The sequence below is a fragment of the Mustela nigripes genome, chromosome 1 (genome assembly GCF_022355385.1).
Source record: "Mustela nigripes isolate SB6536 chromosome 1, MUSNIG.SB6536, whole genome shotgun sequence".
NCBI lineage: Eukaryota > Metazoa > Chordata > Mammalia > Carnivora > Mustelidae > Mustela > Mustela nigripes.
In genome coordinates, this window is record NC_081557.1 from 202,613,452 (window position 1) to 202,628,906 (window position 15,455).

At 59.1% G+C, this 15,455-nt stretch overlaps 1 protein-coding gene across 2 annotated transcripts; it reads right to left on the reverse strand.

Annotated features, from left to right (window-relative positions):
- Positions 1–224: 224 nt before the first annotated feature.
- On the reverse strand, positions 225–4,331 carry SPON2 (spondin 2). 2 transcript variants are annotated; one of them, XM_059379081.1, is made up of 6 exons: positions 4,071–4,331; positions 3,395–3,620; positions 2,957–3,180; positions 2,695–2,886; positions 2,194–2,374; positions 225–968 (listed from the first exon to the last, which is right to left on the reverse strand). In XM_059379081.1, the coding sequence occupies exons 2-6, from the start codon at positions 3,615–3,617 to the stop codon at positions 784–786; spliced, it is 1,005 nt and encodes a 334-aa protein (XP_059235064.1). In that variant the 5' UTR covers positions 3,618–3,620; positions 4,071–4,331; the 3' UTR covers positions 225–783. The 2 variants fall into 2 exon arrangements, with proteins under 2 accessions (XP_059235064.1, XP_059235069.1); XM_059379086.1 differs by having other exon boundaries at positions 4,063–4,331.
- Between the last annotated feature and the right edge of the window lie 11,124 nt (positions 4,332–15,455).

Genomic DNA, 15,455 nt, shown 5'->3' on the forward strand with positions numbered 1-15,455 from the left:
TGTGGGTGGCTGCACATGGCCTCGCTGTTCCTCTGAAGTCCCCACTAGTCCTGCCAGCAGCCCCCCGCGTGCTGGGTGTGTGTGAACACCTCCTTCGCGCCAGTCAGAGGCTGCCCAGTGTCCTTCCAGGAATCTTGGCATGCCCTCCAGGCAGGGGAGACCCTATTTGGGGTGGGACAGTGGCCCTCCCGGGGCCCTGCCAAGAAATGCAAGACAAGGGCCCCTGAGGTCAGGAAACAGTCTTTATTCAAGTGAAAGGAGATGGGTCATGTGACAATGCCAAGGCGAGGTGTCAGAGCCTGTTCTCCTTTATCTACCTGACCTACGTGACCTGTCCAGGGCAGTCTCGGCCTGTGGGCACTGGTGCCCCCAGGGACAGCAGGTCCAAGGTATTTCATATCCGCGGTAGCCTGGGGCTCCTGGGGCTGGGTGTGCAGCTCTCCTGTGGGTGGACCTGTGGATGCTGTGGGCCCTGTGGACACGCAGTCCACACGCAAGACGACCTCCGACCAGCAGGAAGTAGAGTGGAGCGCAATGTAACCTCAGGGCTGAACTCCCCCAGGAGAGCGGGTCCCACGACTGGGTGCCCGAGGGGAGAGCTCGTTGAAAGGAGGTGCCTCCCCCCGGGGTTCTGCTCCATCCAGCCACTGGAGACCCATCTGTGTGTGGGGGGGGGTTGGTCAGCACCGGAGCTCAGAGAGGTGGTGGACAAAGCCCCACGTGGTCCACTGAACCACCAGGCTCAGCCACCACGAGGGGTGGAGGGCCTGCAGGGCTCTGGTCTCAGACACAGTTGTCAGGGACGCACTCGGCCTCCTCTTCGAGCTCGGGGCAGGGTGCCCCGTGGTTGGCAGGCTGCATGCGGATGTAGCGAGTCCTGCTCTTGGCTCCCAGCTTCCCACATGGACCTGCACACAGCCCCCAGGATGACCACAGGGAGACCTCGCAGTCCAGCGGTGTTTCTGCAACTGGACCGAACACAAGAGAGGCCTGTGAGCAGGTGTGTCTCTTGTACAAGACCAGCCCCACGTGGGCATCACAAGGATCGGGGATTTATCAGCATGCCTTAGAGCCCGTTGCAAGACCGCCAATCACACCACCTGCAACCCCCCACTGAGACACCTCCAGGGACTCCCCCTCATGGGGGACTCCGGGATGCCAGCTCTGGCAGCGGGGGCCAGGAGGCCAGGGGAGGGGCCTGCTCTGATGCAGCTGGGCTGGCAGGGGGCTCTGTGTTTCAGACCCCCACTCCTGCTCACGGCTGGACCCCCACTGTCCCTTCTGCCAGGGGGCAGGGGAGAGGAACAGAGAGGGATCCATTCAGTGGTGTCCTGACCATCAGCTGTGATACAGGTCACACGCGGGGACGCCACTGACGGGGGCCTGCTTTACCACTCACTCCTGGGCAAATGTACAAGAGTTCACTGGTCAGCCAAAACCCACATCTCCCCAAATCCCCATTGTGCTGCACTAAGAGCTCCGAACACCCAGGGGCCCCAGCTTCCTAAGGGGAGGGTTAAACCTCAGAGCCCTTGGCATCCGATGCTGAACCCGGGGAACCCTAGAGCCCACAGCGTCCTATGCCCAACACCCAGGCCCCTGTCTTTCTTCACACAGCCTCTGGCTTGTTTGAGTCAGCCCCTTGCACACCCTAACACCACCTGCCCCGCCACCTCTCCCTCCCCCACGGCCCCCATTAGCCATGAGGGCACATTACACCCAGGAGCCAGCTTGGGAGGGAGCACCTTTCCCAGCTCTGCCATAGCTGGATGGGGGACTCCCCTGGGGGAATCACTGGAGTGGGTAGACACGGAGGGGTGTGGTCCCTGGACCACTGGCCCCCATGGGGAGCAGGTTACCAGTGTGGCCTTGGGAAGCAGAGTGTGTGGAGGTGTCACTGACTCCTCAAAGAGGTCCCTTTGGGACAGTTTCTGGCCCTGAGTGTCCTTTCCTGTTTCAATGTGGTGGCCACTCGCCATTAAGGACTATTGCGCAGGTGGGACAGAAGGACCTCACTCACGGGGGTCAGTATTGACAGCTGCCCTGTCACGGGTCCCTGTGTGGCCTGCAAACCCGAGAGGTGCTTCTCCCCACTGCAGCCCGCGGGCCATCAGGGCCTCCCTGGTGCCCAGGATGGCCGTGCTGCGGCCAGAGCTTGCAGGGGTCCTGGCGGCGGGGCGCCAACGCGCTCACCTGAGACGCTGTCCACGATCTCATTGCTCCCGCCAGCGCCCACAGGGCCTGGGGCGGGCGGGACGAAGGCCCTGGGGTTATGCCGGAGTCGCACCAAGGTCACTCTGGCGATGGGGGGCAGGGACTTCAGCCGGGGGTAGTAGAAGGAGTTTGCAGGGTGGCTGGGAGAGGAGGAGGTTATCTGCGGAGAGAGCATCCTTATCCGCGGCTGCCAGGCGACACCCGGCGGCCTACGTGAGCACGCATGGGGCGGGGCCGCGGGGCGTGGTCTGCAGGTGGGGGCCGCGGGGAGGGGTCTCCGGGCGGGGTCTCCTGGTGGGGCCGCAGGGTCCGCCCCGGCAGTCTGGTGCGCAGCCTAGGCCCTCGGCCCTGAAGAGCTGCCGCGTGCAGACCTGCGTCTTGAGGTCCGGGACGAGGCGGCGCACTAACCTGAGAGCCACCTGTTCGCGGGGACCTCTGGTCCCTCCCCTCCATCATCCCCTACCCTCCGTCTCCCCTTACCTCCGTCACCGTGTCCTGCGGGATGGTCGCGAAGTTGGGGGAGGAGAAGGTAAAGCCGCTGTCGGTCCCTGCGTCGTACGGGTAAAGATCCACAGCAACCTGCTCCCTCCAGCGGTCCCCGTCGCATAGGTCCAGACTATCCACGCCCACAAACCAGTCCGGGCTGGGAACGATGCGGACCACGAAGGACACCTGGGGGGAGTGCGGGCGCTTAGCCAGGCAGCCGCGGCCCCCCTCCTTCCCCCACCGCCGCCCGGCTCACCAGCGAGTGTCGCGAGTGGGCCTCCAGCTCCGCGGACGTCTGTCCGGTGCCGCTGGGCACGGCGGGCGCCGAGAACACCTCGTGCACGCTCTGCAGCTTCTCTCCGGCCGCCTCCATCTCCCGCATCAGGGCCCAGGCCTCGCCCCGCTCCGCAAAGTCCCTGAGCCCGTCGCTGACATACTGGTTCTTCCTCCACAAGCTGTAGTCGGAGCTGTGCGCTGCCCCTGCGCGCGAGGGGGCGTGTGAGCCGCCGGCCGAGGGGCGCATGTTCCCGGGGCAGGGCCCAAGCCCGGAAGGACGTGCGCAGCAGAGATTTCTGGCACTGCATGAAGCGGGATGAGCGCGCCCACCCTGCCCACGGGGAAGTGCGGTGCAGCGCTGGGGTGGGGCGAGGGTCACCGCGGGTTGGGCGGGACCGGACAGCACCGCTGCACTTACCCAGCAGGGAGGACCACTGTGCAGGGGGCCGGAACAGGGGGTACTGCTTGGGGAATGCTGTCTGGCTCCACTTGCCCGTGAAGGTGATGCTGTACTTGGCCAGGGGCCGGGCTGTGCAGACAGACTCTCCCCCCAGCGGCTGGCTGGCCACAGAGCCAAGTGTGGTCAGGAGGACAGCCCAGAGGGCCCTGCCCCAGGTGGTGGCGTGACTTGGGGCTCCCATGACCTAGGAGCAGAGGGAGAGCTCTACCAGCTGGCACCGCAGGTCCCTGGGGAGGGGGCAGAGGCAAGGACCTCCTGGAGTGCAGGGTTTCCCCACCTATGCCTTCTCACCCCCAGATCATCCAGATCAGGGGGGGGGGGGGACCCCGCCCCATCCCTGAAAGCCTAGCCGGGTCAGGTTACACTTGGATCCCAAGCCCAGCAGATTCGAAGTCCTGCCTTGGTCTCAGCCATGCAGGGGAGAGGGGGGATAGAGGGGAAGGGGGGTGATGCTGGGGGCAGCATCCCTGAGTCGGGGGAATCTGGAGGGTGCACTTCAGGCACGCGGTGCCTGGGATGACCCCAGCAAACGCAGGCTTCCCGGTGCTGCGGGCTGCTGGGCCCAGGAAAGTGCCAGGAGGCCCAGCGCCTCCAGATGGGGACAGGGGTGCATCCCCCTCACACACCTACTCACCCAGCAGGAGTGGCGGGAGGGCTGGCGGCTGGTCTGTGGCAGCGAATGATCCCTGCGGGAGTCCAGAGCCCAGAGCTCTAATTTACACCCAGGACAGCCCCCAGCTAGCCACGGCGCGAGAGCCGAAGCTCAGACGGGGAGAGGGAGAGAAGGGGCTCCTTCAGTGCCGTCCGCCCTCTCTCTGATGCCGAGCAGATGCTTCTCTGGAGCTGAGGTCACTCTCCTCCCTCGGGCGCCTGCCACTTGCCGCACCCCTTTCTTTGTCTTTCCCTCCCGCCTCCCCGCCCTCCGCTCCTCTCCGGGCCGCTCCCCTTTCCCAACAAACCCGGCTTAGTGTCTCCCGGGAGGTGCTGCCACAGTCGTGGCTGAGAGGCTTGGGAGGCGAGCTGGGTTGGGGAGTGCCAGCATATTACACCCTCCAGGCAGGGTGGGACCGAGGGGCCACATTCCTGGCCTGACGTCACTCCCTGTGTTGGAGATGAGCTGGAGAAGTGGGGGCTCCCAGTTCAGGCATCCCTTAGCCTGGGGTGCTGGGTTTGGGCACACACAGCCCGTCAGCGTCCACACGGCTGCCGTCCACATGGCTGGCCAGGGCATCCTGAGGCTGTCCCTCCAGAGGGAAGCCAGAACCACATGGGTAGAGTTGTCCCAGCCACGAAAGGCTCTCTGGGGCAGGGAGGTGGCTCAGGGTCCCCACCCCACTTCCCTCGGTGGGGTAGAGCTCCATGGACGCCTGGCAGGGGGACATGACCAAAGCTGGTCACCGCTCATGGTCATTAAAATATTTCTAGAACCCTAATCGTGGGGTCTGGAAACAGAAGGGAAGCTCTCATCAGAACTGCTCAGGGAGCTTTTAAGCTCAAACAGAAAGCATTCTGATTTTTGAAACTGTTAACATTCCAGATGGGGTGGGGGGGGCAGTGGTGACCTAGGGACAGAGAAAAAAGAATCAGCGGGAATAGAACACAAACAAAAACAAATGACCAGTGACCTGAGCTGTATTTCAAATACACACACAGCCGCAGAGAGCAGCCCAAGTAGCCAAACAGATTGCAGGTCCTCAGGCTGAACACAGATCCTCACACGGGGTTTTCAAACTTTTTGGTCTCAGGACCCCCGACACTCTTAGAAATCACTGAGAACCCCAAAGAGCTTTCGTGTGTGTGGTTAGAGCCATCAATACTTCCCATATTTGAAATCGTAACAGAAATGTTCAGAATACATATTAACTCGCTTACCAATGAAAATACATTCACATAAATAGCATAATGTTTCATGAAAAACAACTAACGTTTTTCAAAGAGTGGCCTGGCTCTATGTTTGCGCAGCTCTCTCTGTGCCCGGCTTTGTGGGCAGACAGATGGGCCTCCACATGTGACCCTCCGCAGGCAGGAGATGCGGAGTGGAGCCCAGCCTGGGCAGACGGGCCTTGCAGCCTCTGGAGAAGTTCCACACGCCTGGAGAGAATGTGAGCTAAGGCAAGTCTGTCCATGCACCTGTGTCTTGTTCTCGAGAAGCAGGGGCCTTTCTCTGGGAGAGAAAGCAGGAGATGGGCCCAGGGCCATGTTGCAGCTGGCTGTCCCGCCATGGTTTGCTCACGCTCTGTCCAGGGGTGGCCCTGGCCTCAGGCTTGCCCCATCTTATCTTATGGGGGACTCTGATCCCAGCACCCCCACATCCATGTGGAAAGCCTCTGCAACTCAAGGACCCTGGCATGGGGGAGTGGGATGTGCTGCCAGAGGACCCTGGCCTGAAGCCCACAGGCAGGGGCCCTCCTTCCTTGCTTAGGCTCCCCCCGGAGGGGGTCCACTTTTGTTGTGGTGACTGCCCCCCCCAAGGACCTGCCTGAGGGGATTCTTGGGATACAATGGGACCTGGGAAGGAGAACTGAAGGCCAAGGTAGTTGACCTGTGGCCCCTTGGCCTCCATTGGGCCTCAGGTGGGGACCTGGCCAGCAGGGAGTCAGCTCAGCTGCTGACCTAGAGCTGCCAGGTCCTGCCTCCTTTTGAGAATCACAGAATCCCCTGAGGGAGCTTTGGGAGCACTTGTCCACAGAGACCCCACTACAAAGGTCCCTCCAGACTTAGGCAGCGCCTCCCCGAGGGCTCCCCGGCCCCCGCCCCCCGCCAAGGGAAAGCCATCCAGTCATTAACCCTGAGGAATACCTCCTGGGTCTCAGTGCTGGGGGCCCAGAAGTGAGCCTGACCACAAAGCCCTACTCCCCTGGGTGTGGGGGAGGGGCTGCAGACCACGTACATTCTGTCAATTGGGTTCTGTTAATCCGGCGGGTGCTGCTGCATTAATTGCTTGACTCTAATTCTAGGGTCCCTTCCTGGAAGTCACTTCTTTTTTTTTTTTTTTTTAAAGATTTTATTTATTTATTTGACAGAGATCACAAGCAGGTAGAGAGGCAGGCAGAGAGAGAGAGAGAGGAGGAAGCAGGCTCCCTGCTGAGCAGAGAGCCCGATGTGGGACCCGATCCCAGGACCCTGAGATCATGACCTGAGCCGAAGACAGAGGCTTAACCCTCTGAGCCACCCAGGCGCCCGGAAGTCACTTCTTGATCAGTCACTCAGCTGGTTTCAGGCAGTGGGACTCAGGACGGTGGCTGCCGTTCAGGCCTCCACACCCCCACCCTCCCTGTCTGCACCCCTGTCCTGTCTGAACCTCACCCTCCCTGTCTGCACCCCTACCTCCTTGTCTGTACCCACTGTGCTCTCTGTAGACCCCCCATTGCTCCAGTGGCAGAGCTGTCCTGTCCGCCCCTCCATTCCACATGGCAGCAGTGGGCACCCCTTATCCCTGCCCCCCACTCAGGTGTCTGTTGTAGCTCAAACTAGTCTAGAGTAAGGATGAGCAATTGATGGGCCAGCCTCTGGGCTGAGGTTGGGCAGCTGTGACGTCCTTTCCACCTAGTGTGAGGGGTGGGGTTGGGTGGGTTCTCACTGGCCCTTGAGGGCTGTGTGGGATTTCTAGAAGTCTGTGTTTGTGGGCTGCTGAGAATAGGCCTGGCAGGCAGGGGAGTGCTGGGTAAGCTCTGTGTCCTCATCCGCACCCCCTGGGCTGTGTCACTGCGCCCGGGTCCCAGAGCCCAGGCTGCCCCGTGGGATGCGGGGGGCCCTTGAGGTCTGGTATAACAAGGGTCCTTTCAGAGCCGTCTCCAGGCGTGGCACAGGCCTGCCTGGTACCCTACCCGGGGACAGGCTGTCTCAAGCACTGGTGTCTGGCTCCCCAGGGGGATCCTGCCAGTTAGACAGGCACACATTTGTCTGCTCATTTGCCCTCTCACCAGACATTTACCAAGGGCCTTGGTCTTGCCAGACACCACAGTCTCTGCACACATAACTTTCCCAATGGCCACCTCGGTTCTGAAGGCCTGAATAGTCCAGCAACAGGCCGGCTGTCCAGGGGGTCTCCCCAGCTTGTTGTCGCAGCACCCCCTCCATGTGCACAGACACATCCCGCCTGTTCCACCCCAGGGCCTTTGCCCTGGCAGCTCCTTGGAGGTCCCCATGTGAAAGTCTCAGGGGGTGCCATCTGGCCCTGTCTTGTCATGGCTTTGTTTCCAATCAGGGCTCCCACAGGGTGAGTCTGACTAATGTAAGCAAGGGTGTGGCTTCCAGAGCCTTTAAGAAGGCTGACCTTCCAAGAATGACTTCCAGGATGTGTGCAGGGTGGCCGCCTGGCCCCACCTGTCCAGTCCCCTGCCTCCCTTGCACCCTTGACCTCTCTGCTCTGGAGCCAGGTTTCTCGGAGCCCTTCTTGTATGTGAAGCCCAACTGGGTCTGGGAATCCTGGATCCTGGGTTTAGCTTTGCCACCTCTGCAGTCCAGGAAGGCACTAGAAGGGCCGGGTGCTAGCAAGCTGAACCCCACACAGCACACACCTTCCCTCCTCTCTTGCCGAGCTATGGGCGCCTTGCCCAATGGGCTTCCCCTGCAGGCAGATCCCTGTGACCGTGCCTGACTTGCAGGGGCCCCGTGAGCCCAAAACTGTCCCAAGCATCCCTGTCTGCACCTGACAGACCTTGCAGCCTCTGGATAGCCCCACATACCTGGGAGAGACTGGCAACACTGCCAGGCCCACTTCGTTGAGGAGGTGGGGCTGTGGAAGCTGAGCTGCAGGCCTAGGAGGGGACCAGCTTCCATCTGGCTGTAGCTACAGGCAGGGTCTGCCTCCCATGGACATGGTCCTCCGCTCTCAGCGGTAGCCATGGTACCTTCATCCAAATGAAGATGGCAAGACCTCAGCAGACACGGCAGAGTGAGGACCTCTGGAAATGCTTTCCTTTGTGAGAGCAGTGAGAACACGGGTAAGAGCGGCTGCACGGACCTTTTCAGCACCTGGAGACGAACCTGGCTGCAACAGGCTTTGGAGAGTTCCTTATTTTGGGTTGTAATCCAGAAAATTGGCTGAATCTTGGTGAGAACAGCAAGCCTTAAGGTGTTTGGCTTGTTTGCTATCATCCTGACTGTTTTTTCATGCACAGCTCAGTGGTATTAAACACGTTCCCACTGCTGAAGGGCCATCACCACCATCCATCTCAGGACTCGCTCATCTTGTGACTCTGAACCTCAGTGCCATTCAGTAGTGACTCCCGTTTCTGTTCCTCCCGGTCCCTGGCACCCCGTCAGTCTCTGTGATTTTGGCTCCTCTAAGTACCTCATACAAGTGGCGTCCTACAGGACTTGTCCTTCTGTGGCCAGCTGGTCTTACTGGGCACAGCGTCCTCAAGGCTAACCAGGTAGCAACAGCCGGCAGATTGTCCTCCTCTCTGGGCATATGGGTGCCCATTCATCCGTCAGTGGGCACTCAGGTGCTTCCCTGTCTTAGCCGTTGTGAGTCATGCTACAGTGAACAGGGGTGTGCACACATCCCTCGGAGACCCTGCTCCCAGTTCCTTTCGATGTAGATACCTGGATGTGGAGTGGCTGCGGGGATGGTGGTTCCACATCTAAAATCCTGAGGACCCTCCACACTGTTTTCCATGGCGGCTGCACCATTTCTCATTCCCACCAATGGCGCACAGCTTTCTATTGTCCCCAGTCTTCACCAAGCTACAAGGTGTTTTCACTTGGTCTGTCCCCCACTCTTCAGCTGTCTAGTAGCCTAAAAATGAGCAGCCTGTCAGCCCCTGGATGGAGCCAAAGCAGCATTCCTAGAAAAGGGTCCCAGTTTCTGTCTCATGGTTTCCTGGAAGACCCCATTAGCAGAACTGTCAGCATTTGACTTGGTCCAGAGATGACCCCGCAGATAAGACTTTTCCCCAAGGGTGATGGTTGGAAATGGTCACAGACAATTAATGAACTTTGCCGTGGCCTGAGGTGTGGATAACAGTGGGGACAAACAAGAGACTCACCAGAAAGCTGAGAAGGAAAGTCTGAGAGATGGGACGTCCACAGAGAGCCATGGAAAACACCAGCGTATTCCCCGGGGGTCTAGAAGGCCACACAAATTCCTAGGGCAACACGTGTTCAGGTAAGACCCGAGCTTCCCTCCCACTAGCCCAGAGGCTCTGGACCAGCAGGAAGGGGTGCATGCAGGCCATGGTTCAGCACTCACAGTTTGGCCGCCACAGGGCCATGATGTGACGGCAAGGTCCTGGGCATCTCAGGAGGTCTTTGTCCAGTTGTTACCTGTCCACTAAGCTAATGAAGCAGAGCTTCAGTGGCCACATGTGGCAAAAATACAGATCTTGAAGAATCAATTCAGAGAAGTCACTCAACAGGCAACAAATGCGACAAAGCAAGAGATGCTGGTAGGATCTGACTTCTGGGATTGGCGCTTTATATTATTTTAAATCTTCAGCTTTCACCAAATACTACGTCACACGTGAAGACACGAGCGTGTGGCCATGCCAGCAGAAGGCAGGGAACAGCCAATAGGAAGAATGTCTGTGGTGTCCTGGGGGCTGCACTTGCCACAGACTTCGACATGGGAAGCGTGTCCAGAGAATTAAATTATGAGATGATGTTTCACCAAACAGAGAATATTGGGAATGAATAGAAATGATAGACCAAATGGAAATTCTGGAGCTGAGAGGGGCGTGAACAGAACTGAGAAATTTGCTGGAGCTAGTCCACAGCGTGGGAGCAGCACAGAATCAGCTAGAAGGAGATAGAAAGACGGGGGCTCCCCAGCTTGAGGAACAGAGCAGTGAAGGAAACAGAATAGCGGCCCTAAGACCCGTTAGGCACGGTCCCACATGCCACCTGTGGTCACAGAAATCCCAGGAGAGGAGGGAGCTAATGGGGCAGAAACACTGTTTGGAGCCACAGTGGCCAGATGTCCCCAAGTAGAGGAAAAACACTCCCATGTGCACCCAAGGAGCGCCTCGGCTCCCAAGGAGGAAAATGCCAGGAGGTCCACACCCAGATGCCTCCCAAGCAAACCCTGTGAGACACAGAGAGACCAGCTCCCCACGTGCGAGGGATCTGCAGGTGGGTTCAGAGCTGACTTCTTTGGAAGCAGAAGCCACGGAGACAAGAGGCAGCGGGACAGGTGTTCAAGGTGCGGACAGACAAAACAGCAATGGAGAATTCTCCGGTGAAAAGACTACCTTTCAAAACTGAAGGAGAAATGAAGACATTCCCAGATAAGGAAACCTGCTCTGCAGAAACACGAAAGGGTCTGACCACAATGCGGGGAGTATGGACAAAGGCTTTAAACCCCAGGAATGGCACAGCCAAGGGCAGAGGCGGAGGTCAGTGTGGAAGGCAGCGTGAATGTGCTCTGCCTCCTTCCTCCCCACACCTGCACACAGTGATAGGCCTACCGGTTTACATGTCTTGATGAGCAAAGAATGTGCACATGTGTGATTTATAGACCACGATGGCTCTAAGGGAGGAGGAAACAGAGCTGTGTACCAGCAAAGTTTTTATACGTTATTGAGCATAAAGTGGTATTAATCGGGAAGGGGCTTGCTATAAATTAAGAAATTAATTACAGTTCCCAGGGAAACCACTAACAAAATAAATCTTAGAAACACAATAAAAGAAATGACAAGTGAATTCAAATGGGATGCTAGAAACTACCTATTTAACACAAAGGAAGCCCATATGGGAGAAGAGAGGAACAGAACAGATTCAAGCAGCAAAGCCAGGACAGACGAGTGACACACACGATGTCCCTGTATGTTGTCTGCAGGAGACTGGGGTGGCACTCCATGACACGAGCAAGCTCAGCGCACGATGGACAATGAGCCGTGCACAGTCAACAAGACTGTGCCCAAGAGGCAGGATGGCTTCGGGACAAACGCTGTTCCTAGAGACTGAGAGGGACACTTGGAGATGAGGAAGGGTAAATCCGTCAGGAATGTATGTATCACCATGTGAACGCACCTGCGCTGTTGAAAACCCACCTAAAGTCCAAGCTTACCTGCTCATGCAGGGAGGCTCACCGCGGCCATGAACGGCCGCTCAGCCCGGACAGCGGTGCCAGGTACGCTGGGTACTGTCTGAGGGTAAGGGACGCGAGAGAACAGACGTGACAACGAAAATCGTGAGGGAGAAGAAACTACGTGTACGGGACCGGACTGTCTGCAGATAGAATCCCTCTGATGGGGGATCCCGCACCCTTCAGACCCTGTGGTTGGAGGGCCAAGTTGGAGACTTTCGACTTTCAATAGTTTGTTTTTAATAAGGGATAGAGCACCGAGATCAAAAAGAGAAGGAAAGAACACGCAACAGAAGCCCAGAAGGCTTGAGTAACTCTACAAGGCAGCTGGATCCCACACACGCCTGTGGCCTCTACCTGTTCCAACCTTCTCCACACCTGCCTGAACGACAAGTCTCAACACATTTAAAGGGAGCGAAATAACGTGTGTAAGTTCTCTCACCACAGTGGAAGGAAGTAGAAAGTAACGGGACAAAATTTGGCTTTAGCTTCTGTCCTGGAGCTTCTGGAAGACTGAAGGTCTACCTGGGACAAGGGGTCCCACCTGGGACAGGAGATCCCACCTGAGACAGGGGGTCCCACCTGAGACAGGGAGTCCTGACTGGGACAGGGGGTCTAACTGGGACAGGGAGGGGGTCCTAACTGAGACAGAGCATCCTACGTGAGACAGAGGTCCTCCCTGGGATGGGGGGGTCCTCCCTGGGACACGGGTCCCACCTGAAAGCCCAGCCATACTGCTCCCTGGCTGGCTACCTGATCCATCTCTTTCCTTCTCTGGGCTTCAGGGCCTGAGGCTGTGCAGGGCTCTCTCCAGAGCAGTGGGTGGAAGTCATAGGGACACAATGAGCTGCTCTGGGCAGTGCCTGTCACTGGGCAGGTCCAGCAGGGCTGCTGGCAGGACCCCTGCCCTTGGGAGGAGATGAGCAGGATCCCATGGAGAGACAGTCCTCCTATCTCTCCCCAGAATGTTCCGTACCTCGGCAGACCATCTTAGCCCTGGTGGCCCTGGTTCTCTGGGGACTGAACCTCTGCTTAAGGCCCTGGGACTCCAGCCTAAGTTGGGTCCCCTCCCTCCTCCAGGCTCCCCTCCACCCGCACCCACCCAGGTGCACGCACCGCCCCACCTCCCAGCAGGACATGGGCTCCCCACGTCCTGACCCTGTGCAGGCCACACCCCCTCGGGGCCTCAGTTTCTCCCTCTGCAGGGCGTGGGAGGGACCAGGCTCATCAGATGGCCATCTGGCCCCCACACGCTTGAGCACTGAGATCACCCCTTGCCTCATGACCCCGAGGCCCAGCCAAGCCGCCGTGCTGCACCCAGGTCTCCGTCCAAGCTCTGAGTCAGGCCTCGCTGGCGGCCAGGCTGGCCTTGCCTCCTGGGAGCGGGTTCGGGCGCGGGGACCTCTGCATTCATTCTCACTTTCTCCGTCCCCGCGGGTCTTCCCTTGCTCCTCGCCCGCCAGAGAAGTCATCTGCGGAGCCAGAGCTGGAGGCCGGCTCTGACAGGCTTCAGGGCGCCAGTAGCTAGTTCCACAGGAAAAGCACCTTCCAAGGACAGCCCTGGGTTCCGAGGGGTGATGTGGTGGTGAGGCGAAGGTGCTCAGCCAGGGGGACTGGCCCCTTCTGGGGTCTGTGGCACCAAGTCCAGGCCCTTCCCTCCTGGTCAGGGAAGTGGTCCAGCCTCGCCCCGTGAGGGAGGGGGGACTGAAGAGAAGGGATCCCTTTCAGAGGTGTAGGGAATACCAAAGGACCCAGCCCCAGGGAGGAGCAGCTGCGGTGCCCAGCCCAGTGGCTCTTTCCCTATCCCCTGCCCACACTGTCCCCCGCCCTGGGAGGCCTGGAGGTGCAGGCAGAGGGTCGGTCTCCCTGACAGGGCCAAGTGAACTGGGGCACACACAGTTTCCTCCCAGCAGGGCTCAGCCTGATCCCCAGCTCGGAGGCCAGTAGCCCCTGAGGACCAGGGGAAGGCCTTCCTCCCCACTCAGAGACCTGCTTCCCAGCCTGGAAATTCTGAGCAGGCTCTGGCGGCCCCACAGCCTTGCGGCTGGACGCCCTGGCTCCACGCTTGCTGGTGGCCGACTTTCCGCCTGGGCCCAGTGGAAATGTGGGTCAGCGCTGGCTCCCCTGGCCTGGGGCCATACCCCACAGACGGAAGAGCACAGCCTGGGGGTTGTCTGGCGGGGCCAGTCCCCACAGCAGCCTGCCCCACTCCAGCGGCACCCCTGCCCCTCGCCACCCCCCATCCTGCTCCACAGGCCACCTCTTCATCCTGATCCATTCATTTCTAGGTCTGGCTGTGAGGTTCTGGGTTGGGTAGGCCTGTCACTAAGGGAAGACCCACACTGTCCCGGCTCATCTTCTCCCCCAGAGGCAGCTGGACTGAGCCCAGTGACCCCAGTGGGTGACCCTATAGACCACACCCAGACAGGCAGGCCTGGTGGGCCCCTTGCCCTCCAGGACCCAGAGCCCCACAACTTCACCCCTCCCAAGTGTCTGTACTATCTCCTAGAATTGTAGGAGATCCTCCACAAGCCTCCAGGGGCACTGCTCATGAGGGATCCTGGACCCCATATTCAGGGGGGCTCCCTGGAGTTGTGCCTGTTGCAGCCCCTTCTTCAGGATCCTCCTGTTCAGACCATGGAAAGTCCACCTAGCGGTCAGCTGGGAGATGTGCAGAGGAGCAGTCAGGGTGCCCTATAGGTTCTGGAAGATGGCTGGGAGACAGGCAGGGGAGAGGCCAGGACATCCTGCGGGTTCTGGGCGCGGTCACGCTGCACTTCTTGAGGTGTCTGCTTTCCTGCCTTCTAGGGATTCCAAAGGAGATCTAAAAGCATAGAAAGCCTTGTTCTCAATGATTTAAAGAAAGGATCAGCTGTCCCTTTCCCCTCAGACTCTGAAAGGGAAAGAAGGAGTAGGGCTGGTGGGCTTTGAAGGGCACTGGTCAGTGTCCTGTCTCATCCCATGTTTGCATATGTCTGCTGATCCTCTTTCCCAGAGCTAGTTTGGGCAGGAATCCTGTGGGAGGGGAGTGTCTATTCTCAGGAGCCAGGTCCTGAGTCGTGCCTGTTGTTGTCACTACCTTAAGGCCTGGGCAATGAGTCCCCAAGGTCAGCCGTCTAGGGAGGGGGCATTGTCCAGCCAGGCACAGACACCACAGATGGAGTTACAGAAGTTCCGACAGTGCTCAGGACTCTCTGAATGGGGGTTCTCTGCAGGCAACGCCTTCCAGTCTCCTTCCTTCTCTGGAGGGTCCTGCCTCCATAGGAGAGGAGTTGGCAGTCAGGACACTGGACGCCCTAGATGTGTGGCTGCAGCCACTGGTCAGGCCCCTTGGGTCTGGGATGGCGACAAGTGGTGAGTGTTCTAGCTCAACGCCCGGTTCAGCTATCCCGGGGGGGCAGCCCATCCTGGGGAAGCAGCCCCTGGACTTAGCAGGGCCCAGCAGGGTGTGTGTGGAGGAGGGTGGCCTGCCTTCCACTCCCATTGTGAAGGCGGTAACTCAGCTCTGCGGCCGTGATCTGAATTGGGGTCCTGCGCAAGAGACAGGGGGAGGCCCGTCCTGGTGTACTTGCCCCCTGGGATGCTCATGGAAGCTGGAGACTTCTCCCCCTGCCTCTACCCAGACAGGGCCCTCACCTCCTCTTCTCTGCTTCCCAGCAAGGGAAAGAGGTCAGTGCCCTGGGGTCAGAGGGGCTGGGGGATTCGACCTCACGGAGGTCACTTCACACAGCTCAGGGTCTGCCAGTCTCTAAAGCACTGGGGTAGGGGTAGCTAACCTACCTCTCACTCTGCTGCCACAATGAGAAAGCAGCTGTGGGCAAATGAGCATGAGTGTGCATGGCTGTGTTCCAGTAAAGCATTACTGACCAAGACCCGAGGAGGGCTTGAGAGCACCACAGAGGGCTGAAGGTCTCCATCGCTAGGACCCACACACTCCACTGGAGCCTCTGCCTGTCCTTCCCCACACCCTTCCAAACCCATGAAGTCCTG

Coding starts and splice junctions, on each gene's coding strand:
- SPON2 (XM_059379081.1), bottom strand. CDS start 3,617: ATGGGAGCCCCAAGTCACGCCACCACCTGGGGCAGGGCCCTCTGGGCT. Junction 3,181..3,394: donor ACAGTGGTCCTCCCTGCTGG/GTAAGTGCAGCG, acceptor CCTCGCGCGCAG/GGGCAGCGCACAGCTCCGAC. Junction 2,887..2,956: donor CCCACTCGCGACACTCGCTG/GTGAGCCGGGCG, acceptor CACTCCCCCCAG/GTGTCCTTCGTGGTCCGCAT.